This window comes from Podarcis raffonei, chromosome 14 (genome assembly GCF_027172205.1).
Source record: "Podarcis raffonei isolate rPodRaf1 chromosome 14, rPodRaf1.pri, whole genome shotgun sequence".
In the NCBI taxonomy this organism is placed as follows: Eukaryota; Metazoa; Chordata; class Lepidosauria; order Squamata; family Lacertidae; genus Podarcis; species Podarcis raffonei.
The window spans coordinates 25,954,301-25,970,701 of record NC_070615.1 but is presented as its reverse complement, the minus strand read 5'-3'; the positions used below and the strand labels follow the sequence as shown (position 1 = coordinate 25,970,701).

The following is a 16,401-nucleotide window of genomic DNA, read 5'->3' as shown; positions in this document are numbered from 1 at the left end:
CCACACCTCCATGCTTGAAGCATCAATTAGTTAGTTAGGAAACAGCTCCTTACTAACCTAGAAGAGAATGGGTGGGCTACAGACAGATTGTGCCTATTTGTCATACACGACAGTGTTCTTAGGAAGAGAATTAGGGGCAAAGTTGGGAGGCCAAAAGGATCCAGTTCATTTCATATTTCCAGATTTATGATAGTGGGGAAAGGCACCCATTGCCCACTGCAACACACTCTCAGCTGGTGGTGTGAAAGTTACCTAGGAAGTTGCCTAAACTCAAAGACTATGGAATGCTGCCATAGGTAAAAACAAAAATAATTTAGTCCCCCCCTCCCAACCTTTACACTACTGTCAAGTGTAAGTTCCTTCAATTGCAGTGCCATGTCTGGCATTGGTTCCAACACTAAGGCTGCAGTCCTAACCATATCTTATTGACTTCAATGGAGCTTACTACTAAGTAAGTGGGGTTAGAATTGCAGCCTAAGCCATCAACTGATTGTAAGCCTGAACACACCATTTGAGAGCAACATAACACTTGCCACCAAGGGAATGCTTCCCCCTTCTTCCCCAACAGAGGCATTCACACAAACAACCTTTCTTTGGACCAGGTTTGGTCTGTGGTAATCTCAGGAGCAGGAAGGAATCAGATTAGAATCTACCAACATTGTCACCAGATCTTTCTTGAAAAATCCCCACGGATGACTCATTACAACACAATGAATCTGACATATCTAATTTCACAGAAACATTCTGGCGAAGAGAAACATTACATCAGAACACAATTTTCAAAGGTTAGAAGAGAGATCTTAATTTGGGCTGCCGGCAAACATTTGCTCTGCATAATATGCCTGGAACATGCTGCAGAAGTATTTTCTCCTGATCTCAAGCAATTCTGTGTATAATTAACTTGAGGCCTGAGACAAAACAATTCTATTAGTCTTTTTGAAGTGCATTTCTCTTGTGGATAAGAACTCCCACTCAATATGGTTATTTTTCTCTGCTTCAATTTAAACCGAGCATCCCCCCCCCCCAAAAAAAAGATTTTCTGTTTAGCTCATTGTATTTCTTTTGTTATTAACAAAGCAGTGCAGATGCAAAAGAAGCTTTTGAGGGAGAAACGCATTTCAGAAAAGGGGAATGGACACTGGAGGTTACCATCACTTTGTCCACCTTATACTTGCTCAGGTGAGTAGCTGACAGACAAGTTTTCTCTTAGCATCAGATCAGTGCTTATGACGGATCACAAACAGATTTGGCTTCAGATGCTGCTCTTTAGTGACACTGACAAATTAGTTGGATAATTATTTCATATTATCAGTGGCCCATGGAATTGATTTCATAAAATTATGGACACACGGAAAATATATAGTCTGTGCAAAAAAACCCCAAATACTTTCCATCTGTGATGAAACTCTTAAGTTTGAGTATTTGATAGTCTTCCAAAGGAAGAAAAAAAACACCCTCCTGATTTTGTCACTCTCTATTAAAATGCTTTTTGACTGTGGAAAAAGGAGGTACTAGATATAAAGATAATGTAAACTACAGATGTTTTTACACATTTAATAAAGCCTTAAATCAAGAGCACTGCACCATTATCTATTCTTAAAGATTTCCATGAGTTGAATATGCCCCCTCTCTCTAGGTAGTTAGAAGCGCTTAACAAATATGTCAGTAATCCTTCCAACAGTTTTGTAAGCTAGGCTAATATTAGTGGGGTGGGGGTTACGACATATTCAGGTCACTCAATGAATTCATAGCTAACATGACATTTGAAATAGATATTTCATAGCTCATCCCTTTAACCACTAGGTTAAGTCTGCAGCCTCCTTACCATCTCACTGAGTCAATGCCTTTCAGTTCTTTGTGTGCACGGTCTGCCTTTAAACTGTTAGGAAATACTTTTTTTACTGAAAACCCACCAAAAATCCCCCCCCAATCTATCCATCTCAAAACTCTGCCATACCAGGTGTTTGTGCAAAAATAGCTACACAACTCCAGTCTGTGCCACATGTGTTTTTCAAAAAACGAAACAGAAGCAGCACAGAAGGAAGTGAGCGAGATAATTGCTGGCTCAAAGTGCCACACATTTTACTTGTGGGCAGAGGGCCAGCTTACACCAGGCAGAATTGGCCAGCGCTGCTTATTGGAATTCTGGGCTGGGCCTTCATTCTGGTCCGGCGACAGCTGTAAGCCAGCAGCCCATAGCATCTCAATCAGGCGCCGAGCTCCGTCAAAGAATGCTGATACGGACGGAAGCCGCTTCAGCTGCACTCCGCCTTGCAGAATGACAGTCAATCTTGGATTCCAGATGACAAGAACTGGATAAAAAATGTAAAACAAATGGTGACCTTTCTAAAGATTAATTTGTTTACCAACAAAGAGCTCTCCGTTTGTCATCCAGGATAGGGGTGACCTTCACATTCCCATTTCTAGGTTGAGAGGAGGCTGAATGTAGTCATCTGTTCACTTAACTCTGTCTCACCAATTATTCCCTCTCTTATTTTTGGTGAAAGGGACAGTTTATTAATTCACTGTGGTCTCCTGTTACGTTCTTATAAATGCAGTCAACGTATTCCAGATTACTGCAGTGGAACATCAATTTGTTTAAGTCTAATTCTGCTACTGATGCCAAAATTATGGTTTTCTTTGTAATTGCAGCCATATGCAAGCATTTAAAGTGTTTGTGTGTGTGTGTGTGTACAGTATATTCTTTTCTTCAGATCTTACACTGCTTCTATCCACTCTCCTGTTCATTTGAAATGAAAGAAATTGCTTTATTGCCGTCATTTTAAAAATGTATGCATGCATCCCGTAGGAGATTAATTCAAATACATGCGTACATAGCACAAAACACACACACAGAGTAAAAGCGGGAAGAGGAAAAGGAGCAATTGGAGTAACTTAGTTGAACGGGCAGCAGAAGACAGCAACTCGTAAAAACTCGAGATCGCCACAGCATTAAATTCTTCCTTATGAATAAATGAAGAGGTTCCAAGTTTACATTATTTATTTATTTATTTATTTGGATATTGGGACCAAAATGCCAGTATAAGTCTACGGCTGTGCAGCAATCTTTATGAAAATGAGAACGATAGAATGCTCCTTCTAGGTCACAGCAATTATTTAGAACTATCGTTGTGGCAATTTCAACGGCCATTTTCCTTGGTGTATGTTCTATGACCGAGGTGAGCAGCTCATTAGGCCATGTCAGAAATCACTGGCGAGAGGAATGTTAGAGGGATGCAGCTCATTTGCATCTCTAAGATGCAGACAATTAACATAATTTGCATCCCATTTTAATTAACATTGCTAATCTGCATATTTTAGCCACATGTAATTAACATAATTTCATGTGTTCACAAACAATACTAATCTATACATTTTAATTGCTTGCAATTAACATAATTTGCATGTAATTTTAATTAACAGTGCTAATTTGTATATTTCCATTGCTGTAATTAAAATAATTTCATATTTTCACAAGTGCTGTCTTCTTGTATATCACAGTTGCATATAATAATAATAATAATAATAATAATAATAATAATAATTTTTTATTTATACCCCGCCCTCCCCAGCCAAGGCCGGGCTCAGAGCGGCTTACAAGCAATAATAAAAACAAGATGAATGATTACAACTTAAAAACAAAAATAAAATACAACATTAAAATAATGGAACATTAAAATATTAAAACGTAGCCTCATAGCAGGAGGAGAAGGAAAAGAAAAAAGAAAGAGAGGGAGGGAATCAAATTGGCTCCAAGCCAAAGGCCAGGCGGAACAACTCTGTCTTACAGGCCCTGCGGAAAGAAATCAGATCCTGCAGGGCCCTGGTCTCATGAGGCAGAGCGTTCCACCAGGCCGGAGCCAGAGTTGAAAAGGCCCTGGCTCTGGTTGAAGCCAATCTAACTTCCTTAGGGCCTGGGACCACTAGGGTGTTGTTATTTATGGACCTTGAGGCTCTCCGTGGGGCATACCAGGAGAGGCGGTCCCGTAGGTACGAGGGTCCTTGGCCGTGAAGGGCTTTAAAGGTCAAAAGCAGCACCTTAAATCTGACCCTGTACTCCACCGGGAGCCAGTGTAGCTTGAAAAGCACTGGGTGAATATGCTCCCATGGCAGAGACCCCGTGAGGAGCCTCGCTGCAGCATTCTGTACCCGCTGGAGTTTCTGGGACAGCTTCAAGGGCAGCCCCGCGTAGAGCGAATTACAGTAGTCAAGCCTGGAGATGCCCGTCGCATGGATCACTGTGGCCAGGTCGGGGCGGGAAAGGTAAGGGACCAACTGCTTGATGCGGCGAAGGTGGAAAAATGTCGCCTTGGCTGTTGCTGTAACTTGCGCCTCCATGGAAAGGGAGGCGTCAAGGATTACACCCAAACTCTTAATGGAAGGCAATGGCACTAATTGGGCCCCCGCAAGAGAAGGGAGTTGGTCCCTCATCCCCATGCCATCCTGACCTAGCCATAGGACCTCTGTCCTTGAAGGATTTAGTTTCAATCGGCTCCCACGAAACCATCCAGCTACAGCTTCCAAGCATCTGGTCAGTGTGTTCGGGGCCGAGTCGGTGTGGCCATCCATCAGCAGATAGAGCTGAGTGTCATCAGCATATTGGTGACAGCCCAGCCCAAAGCTCCGGATAATCTGGGCAAGGGGGCGCATAAAGATGTTAAAAAGCATCAGGGAGAGAATTGCGCCCTGCGGCACTCCACACACCAAGGAGTGGCGCGACGACATTTCCCTCCCTAGTGCCACCCTCTGTCCCCGACCAGAGATAAAAGAGCACAACCAGTTACGGGCTATGCCCTGTATCCCCACGTCTGCGAGGCGGTGGTCCAGAAGATCATGATCGACCATGTCAAAGGCTGCTGACAAATCTAAAAGGATCAGCAGTCCTGACCCACCTCGATCCAGTTGTCTACGGAGATCATCTGTTAGGGCAACCAGAGCCGTCTCCGTCCCAAAACCAGGACGGAAACAGTACTGAAATGGATCTAATGCCGATGTTTCCTCCAGAAACCTACCAAGCTGTTCAGCAACCGCTCTCTCAATTACCTTACCCAGGTATGGAAGATTTGAAACTGGGCTGTAATTGGATAGGTCTAAGGGATCTGATGAAGTTTTCTTTAAGAGTGGACACACCACTGCTTCCTTCAGTTCCCCTGGGAATGTCCCCGTGTCAAGGGACAAATTGATAATTTCAACCAGGGGGGTCCGTGCAACATCTGGACACTCCCTAATCAGCTAAGACGGGCACGGATCAAGGAGGCAGGTGGTGGGCCTACCAACTTGGAGGAATCTATCCACATCAGTAGGGAGTATCTGATCGAAATGGTCCAAAACTGGACCTGAAGTCAGTCGAGGGGCCTCCAGTTCAGTCACTGTATCTAAATTGGCAGGGAGGTCACGGCGGAGCAACAGGACTTTCTCCGCAAAAAAGCTCGCGAATGCCTCACAGCTGTGGGTCGAATTTGTGCTTAAATTTGGTTGTCCTCCTAAGGACGTTATTGACCTAATTATTCTAAAAAGTTGTGCCGGGCGAGAGCTAGCGGATGCAATGGAAGCTGCAAAGTAAGATTTCTTAGCAGCTTTCATAGCCATCTCATAGGCTTTCATAAGCGTCCTATAAGATGTTCTTGAGGCTCCATCACGAGTCCGTCACCATACTTGCTCTAGCCGTCTGAGATCCCGCTTCATTTTCCAGAGCTCCTCAGTAAACCAAGGGCCCCGGTTTCGACAGGGTCGCAGAGGGCGCTTAGGCGCGATCTCATCAATGGCTGTCAAGAGCCGGTTATTCCAGTCCTCAACAAGGTCATCTAATGAGTCGCCAGGAGGAGCAGGGTTCCGCAAGGCTTGTCAGAATCTATCAGGATCCATCAGTTTTCGCGGACGAGCCCAAATAGGTTCGCCACCTGAGCCGGGGAGGAGCAGGAAGTCAATCTTGGCTTTCAGAGCGTAGTGATCAGACCATAGCACTTCCACAGTGGAGAGCATGATCACATCTATGCCAGCCCCAAAGATCAGATCCAGCGTGTGGCCTGCTTGATGAGTGGGGCCCAAAACAAACTGGGAGAGCCCTAGTGTTGCCATGGAAGTCATTAGGTCCAGAGCCTAATTTGCAGATAATTCGCAGATAATTTTTCATGAATACCAGTAAGTTATACATCCAAGTGGTTTGTACTTAACATAATTGACCCATCATTTTTTTAAACAAAATGTTGATTTTCAAGGACCAGGATTTATTGTAAATGTGCATTATCTGAAACAACTTCCAAGATCCAAGTTGCTATCTTTTGTAAACTTATGGCCAAAAATGGTTAAGCACAGAAAACATGGAGAATATAATTGAAACAGACTCAGGGCTAGTTTGTATATGCAAACTAATCATCAGATGACTACAACATCAAGTGATGGGTTGAACATATGAAGGGGCCATCACACATTAAACACGTTAAACACAACTTTCCTTCTACCTCCCATTGCCTCAGGCACAAAACTTTTTAATAGAAAGAGTTTACTCATCAAGAAGGTGTTGTCATCAAATGTAAAGAAATCAATACAATGTCATTTGAAGTCCCATCTTCTTCTGAGGCTGATCTTCTGAACTAAGACTGCATCTCCTAACCACGCACCCCCAAAAAGCTGCTGCAGTACTGCCTGCCTGGTTGGTTTGGCGGAATAATTTACAATAGTTACAATAATATTGAAACAAATAAGCCATTGAACCACATCTTTGTTACTTACGGGGGCTGTTTGTCTCTGATTCATCATTGGCAAGTCAACTCCATAGTTCTCATTTACAAAATTTCGATGGCAAGCATTACGTGGATTGTACATAATCTTCACCATCATTGAAAGTTTTTGCTGCAAGAGAAAAAGCTGTAAATAGATGCTAAATGGAACAAAAACAAAGGTTCTAGAGAACTCATCTGCTGATAATTTGCACACATACTTTGAAAGCATGTGTGGCGTTGCTAAGGATGTATGTGCACTGGGTTTTCTTGGGCAATTGGCTTAGTGCACTGATGTACAACCACAAGGCAGAATGCAAACAAAATGGCTAACTAGAAAAAGCTGACATATACAACCCAAACTCACATCCTGTGTGGATGAGGGAGGTCAAAGACCAGAATGCAGCACTAAAGTAAGAAACATTAGATTGTATAACCCCTGCTTTTGCCCTTCTGTCACCAAACCAGGGGACTAAACTCTTAGCTACTACCCTCTTTGTGGCCCAAAACTCTGCAGCAAAGGTGATTCTAATCTCAGAGGCTCTTTCTGGCAGCTCTGGCCTCACTTAAGTCAAAGAGCTCTGGACCCTGGGGCTGGCAGCCATACATTTGTTGCAGGACCTAGAGCTTCTTTGGCTGACTAGACTCAAAAAGGTATCCCATCACTCTCCCTACTTGTGATTCCCAGCAACTGGTATTCAAATGCTTACTGATAAGCAGCCATTGCTAGCCTTATCCTCCATGAATTAATCTAACCCTCTTCCAAAGCCATCTAACTTGGTGGCCATCACTACCTCTTGGGGGGTAAATTCAATCCTGAGGGTAGCTCCACCCAGCGGCACTCTTGGCTTGGCATGCTTTGTGAAGAGACTGCAAGGGACCCATGAAGGCATGAATTAAGGCTTCAGGATCTAAGCTGCAGGGACTGGGTATGAATTAGGAACTAGGTATGAATTACATTTTAAGTCCTTCAGCAAAAAAACTATCCACATATTATTAACCTTGCCTTTTGTGGGCTAGAATCTTACTCCCCCCACTTCCAACCCTCCCCCTCCCCCCAATGTTGAGATTCTCTGGATGTTGAAAAAGCCAGAAAATCCACTGGGCTCCTCTGCATAGTATCTTTTGCTCTAAGCGGATGTAGTTGATTCCTAGTCTGATCAGCAGGCTACATTTGTGGTCCTGCCAAACTTGCTGTAGATTTTTATTTAGTTATTTATTTTTAAATCAGGGATTACCGGCCCAGTGAACCAAAACAGCTTCCTCTGGTTCAGCTTCAGTTCACTGACTCCATGAAGGTAAAGAACATGCTTAGGAAGTAAATGGGAAATAAATAATAATTAAAGAAATGGGAATTCACAATCCTGAAGGGAGTGATAATACTGGTTTTAGCTGGATGGAATGTCTCCAGCTATTTTGCTTGCTTTAAAAAAAAAATCCAGCGGAAGAAAATCCTAGTGGAAAGGAGGGGGGGACATATCTTTAATAAGCTCATCTTTGGCTTAATGAATATGATGCCTTCTGTTTTATGGATATAAAAATAGAAGCCACAGAAGTTAACACACAGGGTAGAATTATCCCTGTGTGCAGGCACTTGCATTTCACACAGAGCCTGTCTTTTAATTGTGCTGAAAGGAGAGGCAACAACACATTTGGACCTGTATCAAGAGCAGTAATACCTCCCTGTAGTTTTCCCGTAAACATGGCACTGAAAATGAACACAGGCTTATTCCCCAGCTGATGAATGGGGAACAAGCATGGCTGCTTAGAGCTCTGATTTTCTCTGCTTTTGCTCAAGCAGGTTCAGCAATCTATCAAGGCTGAAGATCTGGCACCAAAAATGGTTCAAAATTTCTGCCATAACAAAGTCCAGGCCCTCAACATAATTATGCAGTTCTGCCAAAATGAGTCTCATTTTAATGATTTACTTGAACTTCCATGTTTGGGGCTTTCACAGAATCCAGAAAACATAGCAAGTCAACAACGTAAATGTCTAACCTGTCCTATAGTAAAGGTAAAGGTACGCCTGACTGTTAGGGACAGTCTCTAGGGTTGCGCGCTCATCTCATTCTATAGGCCAAGGGAGCCAGTGTTTGTCCGCAGACAGCTTCCGTGTCATGTGGCCAGCATGACTAAGCCTCTTCTGGCGAACCAGAGCAGCACACGGAAACGCCATTTACCTTCCCACCAGAGCAGTACCTATTTATCTACTTGCACTTGATGTGCTTTTGAACTGCTAGGTGGGCAGGAGCTGGGCCGAGCAACGGAAGCTTACCCCGTCGAGGGGATTCGAACTGCTGACCTTCCGATCGGCAAGCCCTAGGCTCTGTGGTTTAGACCACACCGCCACCTGTGTCCCTATACCCAGAAGCTTAAGGCAGGTAACAGGCAGCAATCTCTTAGCTGGATTTCACAACTGTTTCATGATAAAGAGTCATTCTGCCAATGCACCAGCAATTGAGAACAGCTGGCAAAGCTGAACTACATTTATTTTCTGAAGTTAAATTAGGGCTGGTTTTTTTGTCAGCAGATGCCATAATGACATGATATGAAAGGGCAGTGGGGCTTCAGCCCCACAAGGTAAACCCTGGGTAGGCCATAGCATGCCCCTCTCCAAATTAAGATCAACCATGCATAGTGAAGTAGAGAAAGATTGGAGGTTGGTATTAGAAGCAAAAAACATTTAATGCAGGAGCAGCCCCTTTCTCGCTTAGCCTACTGTCATTGTGGGTTTGGCCAACCTGCTTCTGATCTTCTGTCCATAGATCCTCTACATATTTTTCGCTTCTGCTGCTCATCACAGCATTTCATTTCCTTATGATATAGTTCACTTAGAGCATCCACACCTTACATTTAAAGAACATTTAATGCACCTTTTAAATACGTGACTTCCCCACCCTTAACAAAACTAGGATTCTTTTGGGGAAGTCATTTGCTTTAAAAGTATGGTGCAGTTGTGACCCTGAATTACATCTGCTGCACCACTCCCCCCCCCCAAAAAATTTGGCTCATGTGTGGTTTCACACGCTATATAGCTACATCCATTGTCCTTGCAGACAAGGACACACTCCGATACCTACTTTCTGCTTTGCAAAGCAAAGCATTAGGCCTGCCCTTTGGGACTTGAGAGGTTCTTTGAGACAGCACTAGGGAAAAGAGACTCAGTTGGGAGTATAAGACGGTTACAAAATCACTGGAAGGATTACAAGCCATGAGTTCCTTCAGACCTTTGGTGCAGAAGACCTATGTGGTGATAACCTGCCGCAGGGCTGAGTGGTAATTGCAGACATCTCTGGGTAAATTATTTCTTTCTGTGAAGTGTCCATGGGGAGCCCCCTGTGAGAAATAAATAGGGAAATGTTGCAAGATTTGGTTCAGTTCCAACTTTTATTTCCACACCTGCAATAGTTTAAACTGCTGCAATTTATTTATTATTTGTTAAATTCATATCCCACCCTTTCTCCCAGAGGAGCACAGGCAGCAAGCAACAAACAATGAAACAATAAAAAAACCTTAAAGCCTGGGTTAAGTATATGAACTTGAAACCACAACAGGAGGCATTATTAGTGTCCTTAACTCTGTAGACACAGAAATTTACAGAATCCTGAGAACAACTAGTCCAGTATCTGCTATAAGATAGAAGGCATGTCTTCTGATACAGCTTTATGTGTGTGGATTTTTTACTATTTGTAATATGCCATATGAACTCTACAAACACCCAAATACTGCAATTAGAATATAAACATCTATATTTAAAAATATACAGATAAAGTAACATACACAAATAAATTCCAGTACTCTTACCATTTGGACACCTGTCTTGAACGCAGATCCACATTAGAAGGTGACGAAATCGTTAGCACAGTTTGGTTTACAGCATTTAAATACTTTTCAGCGTGTTTCTGTTCAGGGATAGAGAGAAAGAAAATATAGGATATTGAGGTGATAGCAGAGCTACCTCAGCCAGCAGATCTGAACAAATTTTGAGCTTTGAAAAAAAAAATGAAAGACATCACCCCAGGCTCTGAATTTGTCTGAGTTTATGCTATGTCTAAGACAGCCATATAATGCTGAGCACCCAAAACGTACTGTCACTGCTCTAAAATACAATACTTGGCACTTCAAACCATTTGCTATTCAGAAACGGAATTTAGAAAGTGATGAGGTGTCACATTTTCACTTGAGGATAAAATACTGATTAACACTTTCACTGGGAGACGTTTCCCCATTTTTGTTGGAAGATTCTCCATCCACTTACCTTTAATCTGTTCTCTGTACTTTCAATAGCAGCTTCAAGGTTCTGAGCATCCTGCAGTTCCCAATCATGGCTGATGTCTCGCAGCTGGTCCTTCAGCTGCTGAAGATCTTCTTGAACCTAGAAAATGAGTTGAAAGTTGCAGTAAATGCATGCATCATCAGAGGGTGTAAATATATTTCACAGAAACTGAAAGCAAAACAGATTTATTAAGCACTGCACACAAACACACACTTCAGGGAGCAACCTCTGCAATTTTACGGAACACAGAAGAGGAGATGAGCAGGTTGAAAGGGGCAGGGAGGGTGTAAAATATTCCACCCAAAAAAGCATGCAACAGGGGGGGAAACTTGATAACTATCTATTTCTTCTATACAGGCTGCAATCCTAAACACACTTATTATTTAAAATGTATAATCTGCCTTTCCTCCCTGAAGGGAACCCAGGACAGATCACAACAATAACATTATATAAAGCAATGGAAACAACACCGCAACATATCACAGACAGTACTTAAAATCAAAAGTGCAAAAGTTTCATTGCTGGGAAATGCAATCAGATTTTTCTTTATAAACCTGCATAGGGTTGCACTCTTAACTGTAATCCTACATAATAATAATTTGTTTATAATAATAATAATGTTTAACAGGCTATTGTATTTTAATATTTTGTTGGAAGCTGCCCAGAGTAGCTGGGGAAAGCCAGCCAGATGGGTGGGGTATATTATTATTATTATTATTATTATTATTATTATTATTACCCCACCCATCTGGCTGGGTTTCCCCAGCCACTCTGGGCGGCTCCCAACAAAATATTAAAAGCACAATAAAACATCAAACATTAAAAACTTCCCTAAACAGGGCTGCCTTCAGATGTCTTCTAAAAGTCAGATACAGTCGTACCTTGTTTTGCGGCCGGGATCTGTTCCAGAGCCCCGGCCGGTAGCTGAAAAGGATGCAGGGTAAAGTGCCGTGTCTGCACACACACACTGAGCGGTTTGCGCTTTTGCGCATGTGGCAAACCTGGAAGTAACCCATTCCGGCACTTCTGGGTTTCCCGCGGATGTTCGCTGGAATGGACGCTAGGCAAGGCGGACATTCATGGAGGTATTACTGTAGTTGTTTTTTTCCTTGACATCTGGTGGGAGTTGTTTATTTCTTTGACATCTGGTGGGAGGGCGTTCCACAAGGCGGGTGCCACTATTGAGAAGGCCCTCTGCCTGGTTCCCTGTAACTTGTGAGGGAACCACCAGAAGGCCCTCGTAGCTGGACCTCAGTGTCTAGGCTGAATGATGGGGGTGGAGATAAGTCCTATTGGACTTAATGAAACTGGCTTCTAGGTACATATACTTAGGATAGTACTGTCAGATTTCTAACCCACATCATCCAAAATGCTTGAGGCAACTTACAACATAGTACATCCATAACGGAAAGGGAAATAAATATGATGAAAATATCAATGAAATACATTGTCAACTTAAAATTACCTCCAGGAGCTTAACCGAAAACAATAAAGGTTGGCAGCACTTTAAGCCTGGACTTTGGCAACCCTCTAAGAACACAGCAACCAAGTTATAACTCCATACATCATTATGAAATGAGAATCATATTAAAACAACAAAGAGGGCATTCTTAGCAGATTGCCAAGATGGTAATGAGACACAGGACTGGAGGTATTTTTTAAAAAATACACAGAGCCCAGTGCATGTGGGCTATGTTTTTCAGCTGGAGGACCACATTTCCTTGTGGGGAATCTTCCAAGAGCAGCATGCCAGTGGTGGGTGCAACCAGAAGCAAAAGTGTGCAGGGCAACAAATGCACATTTTACCTTTGTGTCATATGCTTCATTCCAGTCACACAAAGGTCACAGATTTCTGTGCCTACACCTACCCCACACTAGCCTCCATCCAGTCAAGCTAGAGGCGTTATCACAGCCCAATGATACATCCCAGCCAAACAAAAGCACTTGAGAGGAGTGTGAAGCAGGGTTGGGGAAAGGGGTTACCTGGGGAGTGGATGTGGTCTGGTGAGAGTCCTGATGTCCAAAGGGAGAGGCCACATTTGGCTCCCAGGCCCAAAGTCAGCCTATTAAACAGGAATGGACAGCACAAGCACCTCAGATTGTACCTGGCATGAAGAGGAACTCAAACATCTGATGGAACATGCTTTCTGTAACCTTACTCATCAGAAAGCATGCATATTGCTGACAACGTACTCCAAAACTCTGGAAAACCCCACTAAGCAGTTTCATGTAGATATTAAATAGCATAGGGGAGAAAATTGAACCCTGAGGAACCCTCACTGGAGGCTCCACAGGGCTGAAGAGCATTCCCCAAGCATCACCCTCTGGAAATGACCATCCCAAGTAGGAACCACCACAAAGCTGTGCCACACCCCTAAGTCAGACAGCTGTTCCAGAAGGATACCATGGTTGATCGTCTTGAAAGCCATTGAGAGGTCAATGAGAATTAACTGGAATACATTTCCTTTGTCTCTCTCCCGACATAGGTCATACAGGGCAACCAAAGCAGTTTCTGTGCCAAAACCCCAATTGAAATGGATCTAGAATACCAGTTTCCTCCAAGAGCACCAGGATCTGGTCCACAATCACCTGCTCAAGAACATTTCCCAAGAAGTAGAGGATTGGCAACTGGGCAGTAGTTTCTTAGATTTTCTTAGTCCAGGGAGGGCTTCTTGAGGAGTGGTTTTACCATTGCCTCCTTCAAGCAGGCAAGGACCACCCTCTTTTTCATGGAGACATTAATCAACTCCTTGGCCCAACCAGTTGCCCCCTCCCTGTTAGTTTTTATCAGTCAAGAGGAGCAAGGGTCCAGAACTCAAGTGGTTGCCCTGAATGAACCAAGCACACTGCCCACCTTATAACAAGTCAGAGTACTGCTCTTATCTAGTTCAGTATTATGTACAGTGGTACCTCGGGTTAAGTACTTAATTTGTTCCGGAGGTCCGTTCTTAACCTGAAACTGTTCTTAACCTGAAGCACCACTTTAGCTAATGGGGCCTCCAGCTGCTGCAGTGCTGCCAGAGCATGATTTCTGTTCTCATCCTGAACCAAAGTTCTTAACCCAAGGTACTATTTCTGGGTTAGCGGAGTCTGTAACCTGAAGCATCTGTAACCTGAAGCATATGTAACCCGAGGTACCACTGTACTCTATTGGAAGCAGCTCTCCAGGATTTCAGACAGGGGCTATTCCCAACCCCATCCAGTGATTTTGGGGATTGAACCTAGGACCTTTTGCTTGAAAGGCAAATACTCTACCACTGAGCTACGGCCCTTCATCTTTTCCTAAACATTACTGTTCATTCAAGTGACTTTTCCAAGATCTAAGTTTTGCAAGATCAAAGCAAGGGGTCTTCACTGCAGACTAATCAAATTTGCTACCTAATTCTAAGCATAGCTTACTCAGAAGCTAGGCCCAAAGTTCAATGGACTTCATTCACCAGTTAAGTGTCCATGACATTGCAGCCTCAGCTACTATGGAAAATCTCAGCTCCCTTGAAATTTTCAATAAACATTGCTAAATCCGATCTTTCTCTGCCAAAAAGCTACGCTTCAATGTGCAAAAGGAGAGGAAAAATAAACATTGACATTTGAAGAAAGCTGGGAGGCATCAAGGCAAGAGCTCACAGAAGTTACGTAAAAGGTGCAATTTGAAAAACAGTTGGAAGGAGGCTCTGGAGCAACCAAAGAATAGAATGTGTTTTTACTTTATCTTTCCTATGCCCAGAACTCAGTATAGCCCACATTTCAACCTCTCAACAATCTTTTCAGTTGGGTTAGGACAAGTATGTGCATGTTTGAGATGTTAGTCTTTATGACGCCACATGACTGTTTTTAATGAGTTTGGTTTAATTTTCACTACCATTTCAGAATAGTGAGGGCTGATTTGATTTTAATTCTGCAATACCAAAACATGGCAAGTCCCCACACACAGACATCTAGCATGTCAGAAGGCTTGGCTACAGCCCTCCTTTCCGATATGTTTTTGTCTACATGGAGGGACTCCTTTTTGCATGCAGAGGCAGAGGGACTGACCACTTCAGAGAGGTCCACAGTGAGCATAATGTGTGAGGGGAGATTTGCACTTGGGTTGGTGTGGCTATGTGCCCTATGGTGCAGGAAACAGTCCTCTATTTGAAGTCCTCTATTTGTTAGGCTGACCAGTCAAAGCCTGGTTTAAAGAAATTCTAAGGGAGTGGGGAGAGCTTTAATTTGCCCATCAACAATCAGCAAACCTGGACAGCAGAGGAACCACACTAAGTCATCAGGTCACAATGGTGGCAAGATGTACAGTGGTACCTCGAGTTAAGTACTTAATTTGTTCCGGAGGTCTGTACTTAACCTGAAACTGTTCTTAACCTGAAGCACCACTTTAGCTAATGGAGCCTCCTGCTGCTGCCGCGCCGCCAGAGCACGATTTCTGTTCTCATCCTGAAGCAAAGTTCTTAACCTGAAGCACTATTTCTGGGTTAGCAGAGTCTGTAACCTGAAGCGTATGTAATCTGAAGCGTATGTAACCCAAGGTAACACTGTATTTCTGTTTAGGAAACATTGAAAGCTGTTTTATATTGAGGGAAACCACTGGGCCTGTCTACTTGCACTGAGAGGTGGCAACTCTCCAAAGTTTCTTTCAGCCAGGAGGTATTCTCAACCCCACCTGGAAATGCCATTGGGGATTGAATCTAGGACCTATGACATACAAAACAGATGCTTTACTACTGAATTACAGCTCTTCTCTAAACATGTCATGGAACAGTTTAAAATGCAAATGTAAGCTTCCAGTGTGCTTATTTTTAAATGTGCACCTACACATATGAATTGGCATGTGCCACTTTTAATTAAACCTTGTGGACGCTGCTGCTGCTCCTCCTCTTTTTTTCTTGGCACTTTGTAAATGGCCAGCCTAATCAGGGTCTTCAGGGCCTTAAGGCCAACCCTGCATCCAATGGGAGCGACGCAAGGCTGGGTGGGCGCGGGAGGCCATAAGAGCAAAGGTTCATGGGAGTTTGGTCAAGTGGCCACAAGGCCAATAGAAACGAGGCTAGTGAGGTGGCCGTGAGGGACTTGCCTGCAGTGCTATTCGGACCCACCTGGACTAAAATGCGCCCTATCTCCGCCCCCGGCCCGGCCACCTCAGCCATGGGTCCTGGCCGAGGCTCCCTCCCCACAGCGGCGGGACTGCGGTGCACCACGTGACCGTGGCCTTAGCAACGGGACGCGCGGCCCGGGCGGGTCCATTCCTGTCAATCTGAGGGGTTTTTGTGAGGAGACGCAGCAAGGAGAAAACATAAGCCCTGGGGTGAGGCGGAACCTAATGTTTCCCTCTCATTTCACATATCTTTTTCTCTTCACAAAAGACTTAAACCTCAGTCCACAAACATTCTACGTCTCTCTCCCCTCACCAGGGCG

At 43.7% G+C, this 16,401-nt stretch overlaps 1 protein-coding gene across 6 annotated transcripts in view; it reads right to left on the bottom strand.

Annotated features, from left to right (window-relative positions):
* IQCH (IQ motif containing H) overlaps positions 1-16,369 on the bottom strand; it is an 82,835-nt gene extending 66,466 nt beyond the window's left edge. For 2 of the 6 annotated variants that reach the window (XM_053364063.1, XM_053364064.1), the window contains exons 1-5: positions 16,083-16,369; positions 10,978-11,094; positions 10,524-10,621; positions 9,947-10,055; positions 6,733-6,852 (exon numbers count right to left, since the gene is read on the bottom strand). In XM_053364063.1, the coding sequence (XP_053220038.1) occupies positions 6,733-6,852; positions 9,947-10,055; positions 10,524-10,621; positions 10,978-11,094; positions 16,083-16,133 (495 nt within the window). In that variant the 5' untranslated portion in view covers positions 16,134-16,369. Of the gene's footprint in view, positions 1-6,732; positions 6,853-7,513; positions 7,628-9,946; positions 10,056-10,523; positions 10,622-10,977; positions 11,095-12,978; positions 13,052-16,082 lie in introns of those variants that run through there. The other 4 variants (XM_053364062.1, XM_053364067.1, XM_053364066.1 and 1 more) reach the window with 4 other exon arrangements.
* Positions 16,370-16,401: the final 32 nt, after the last annotated feature.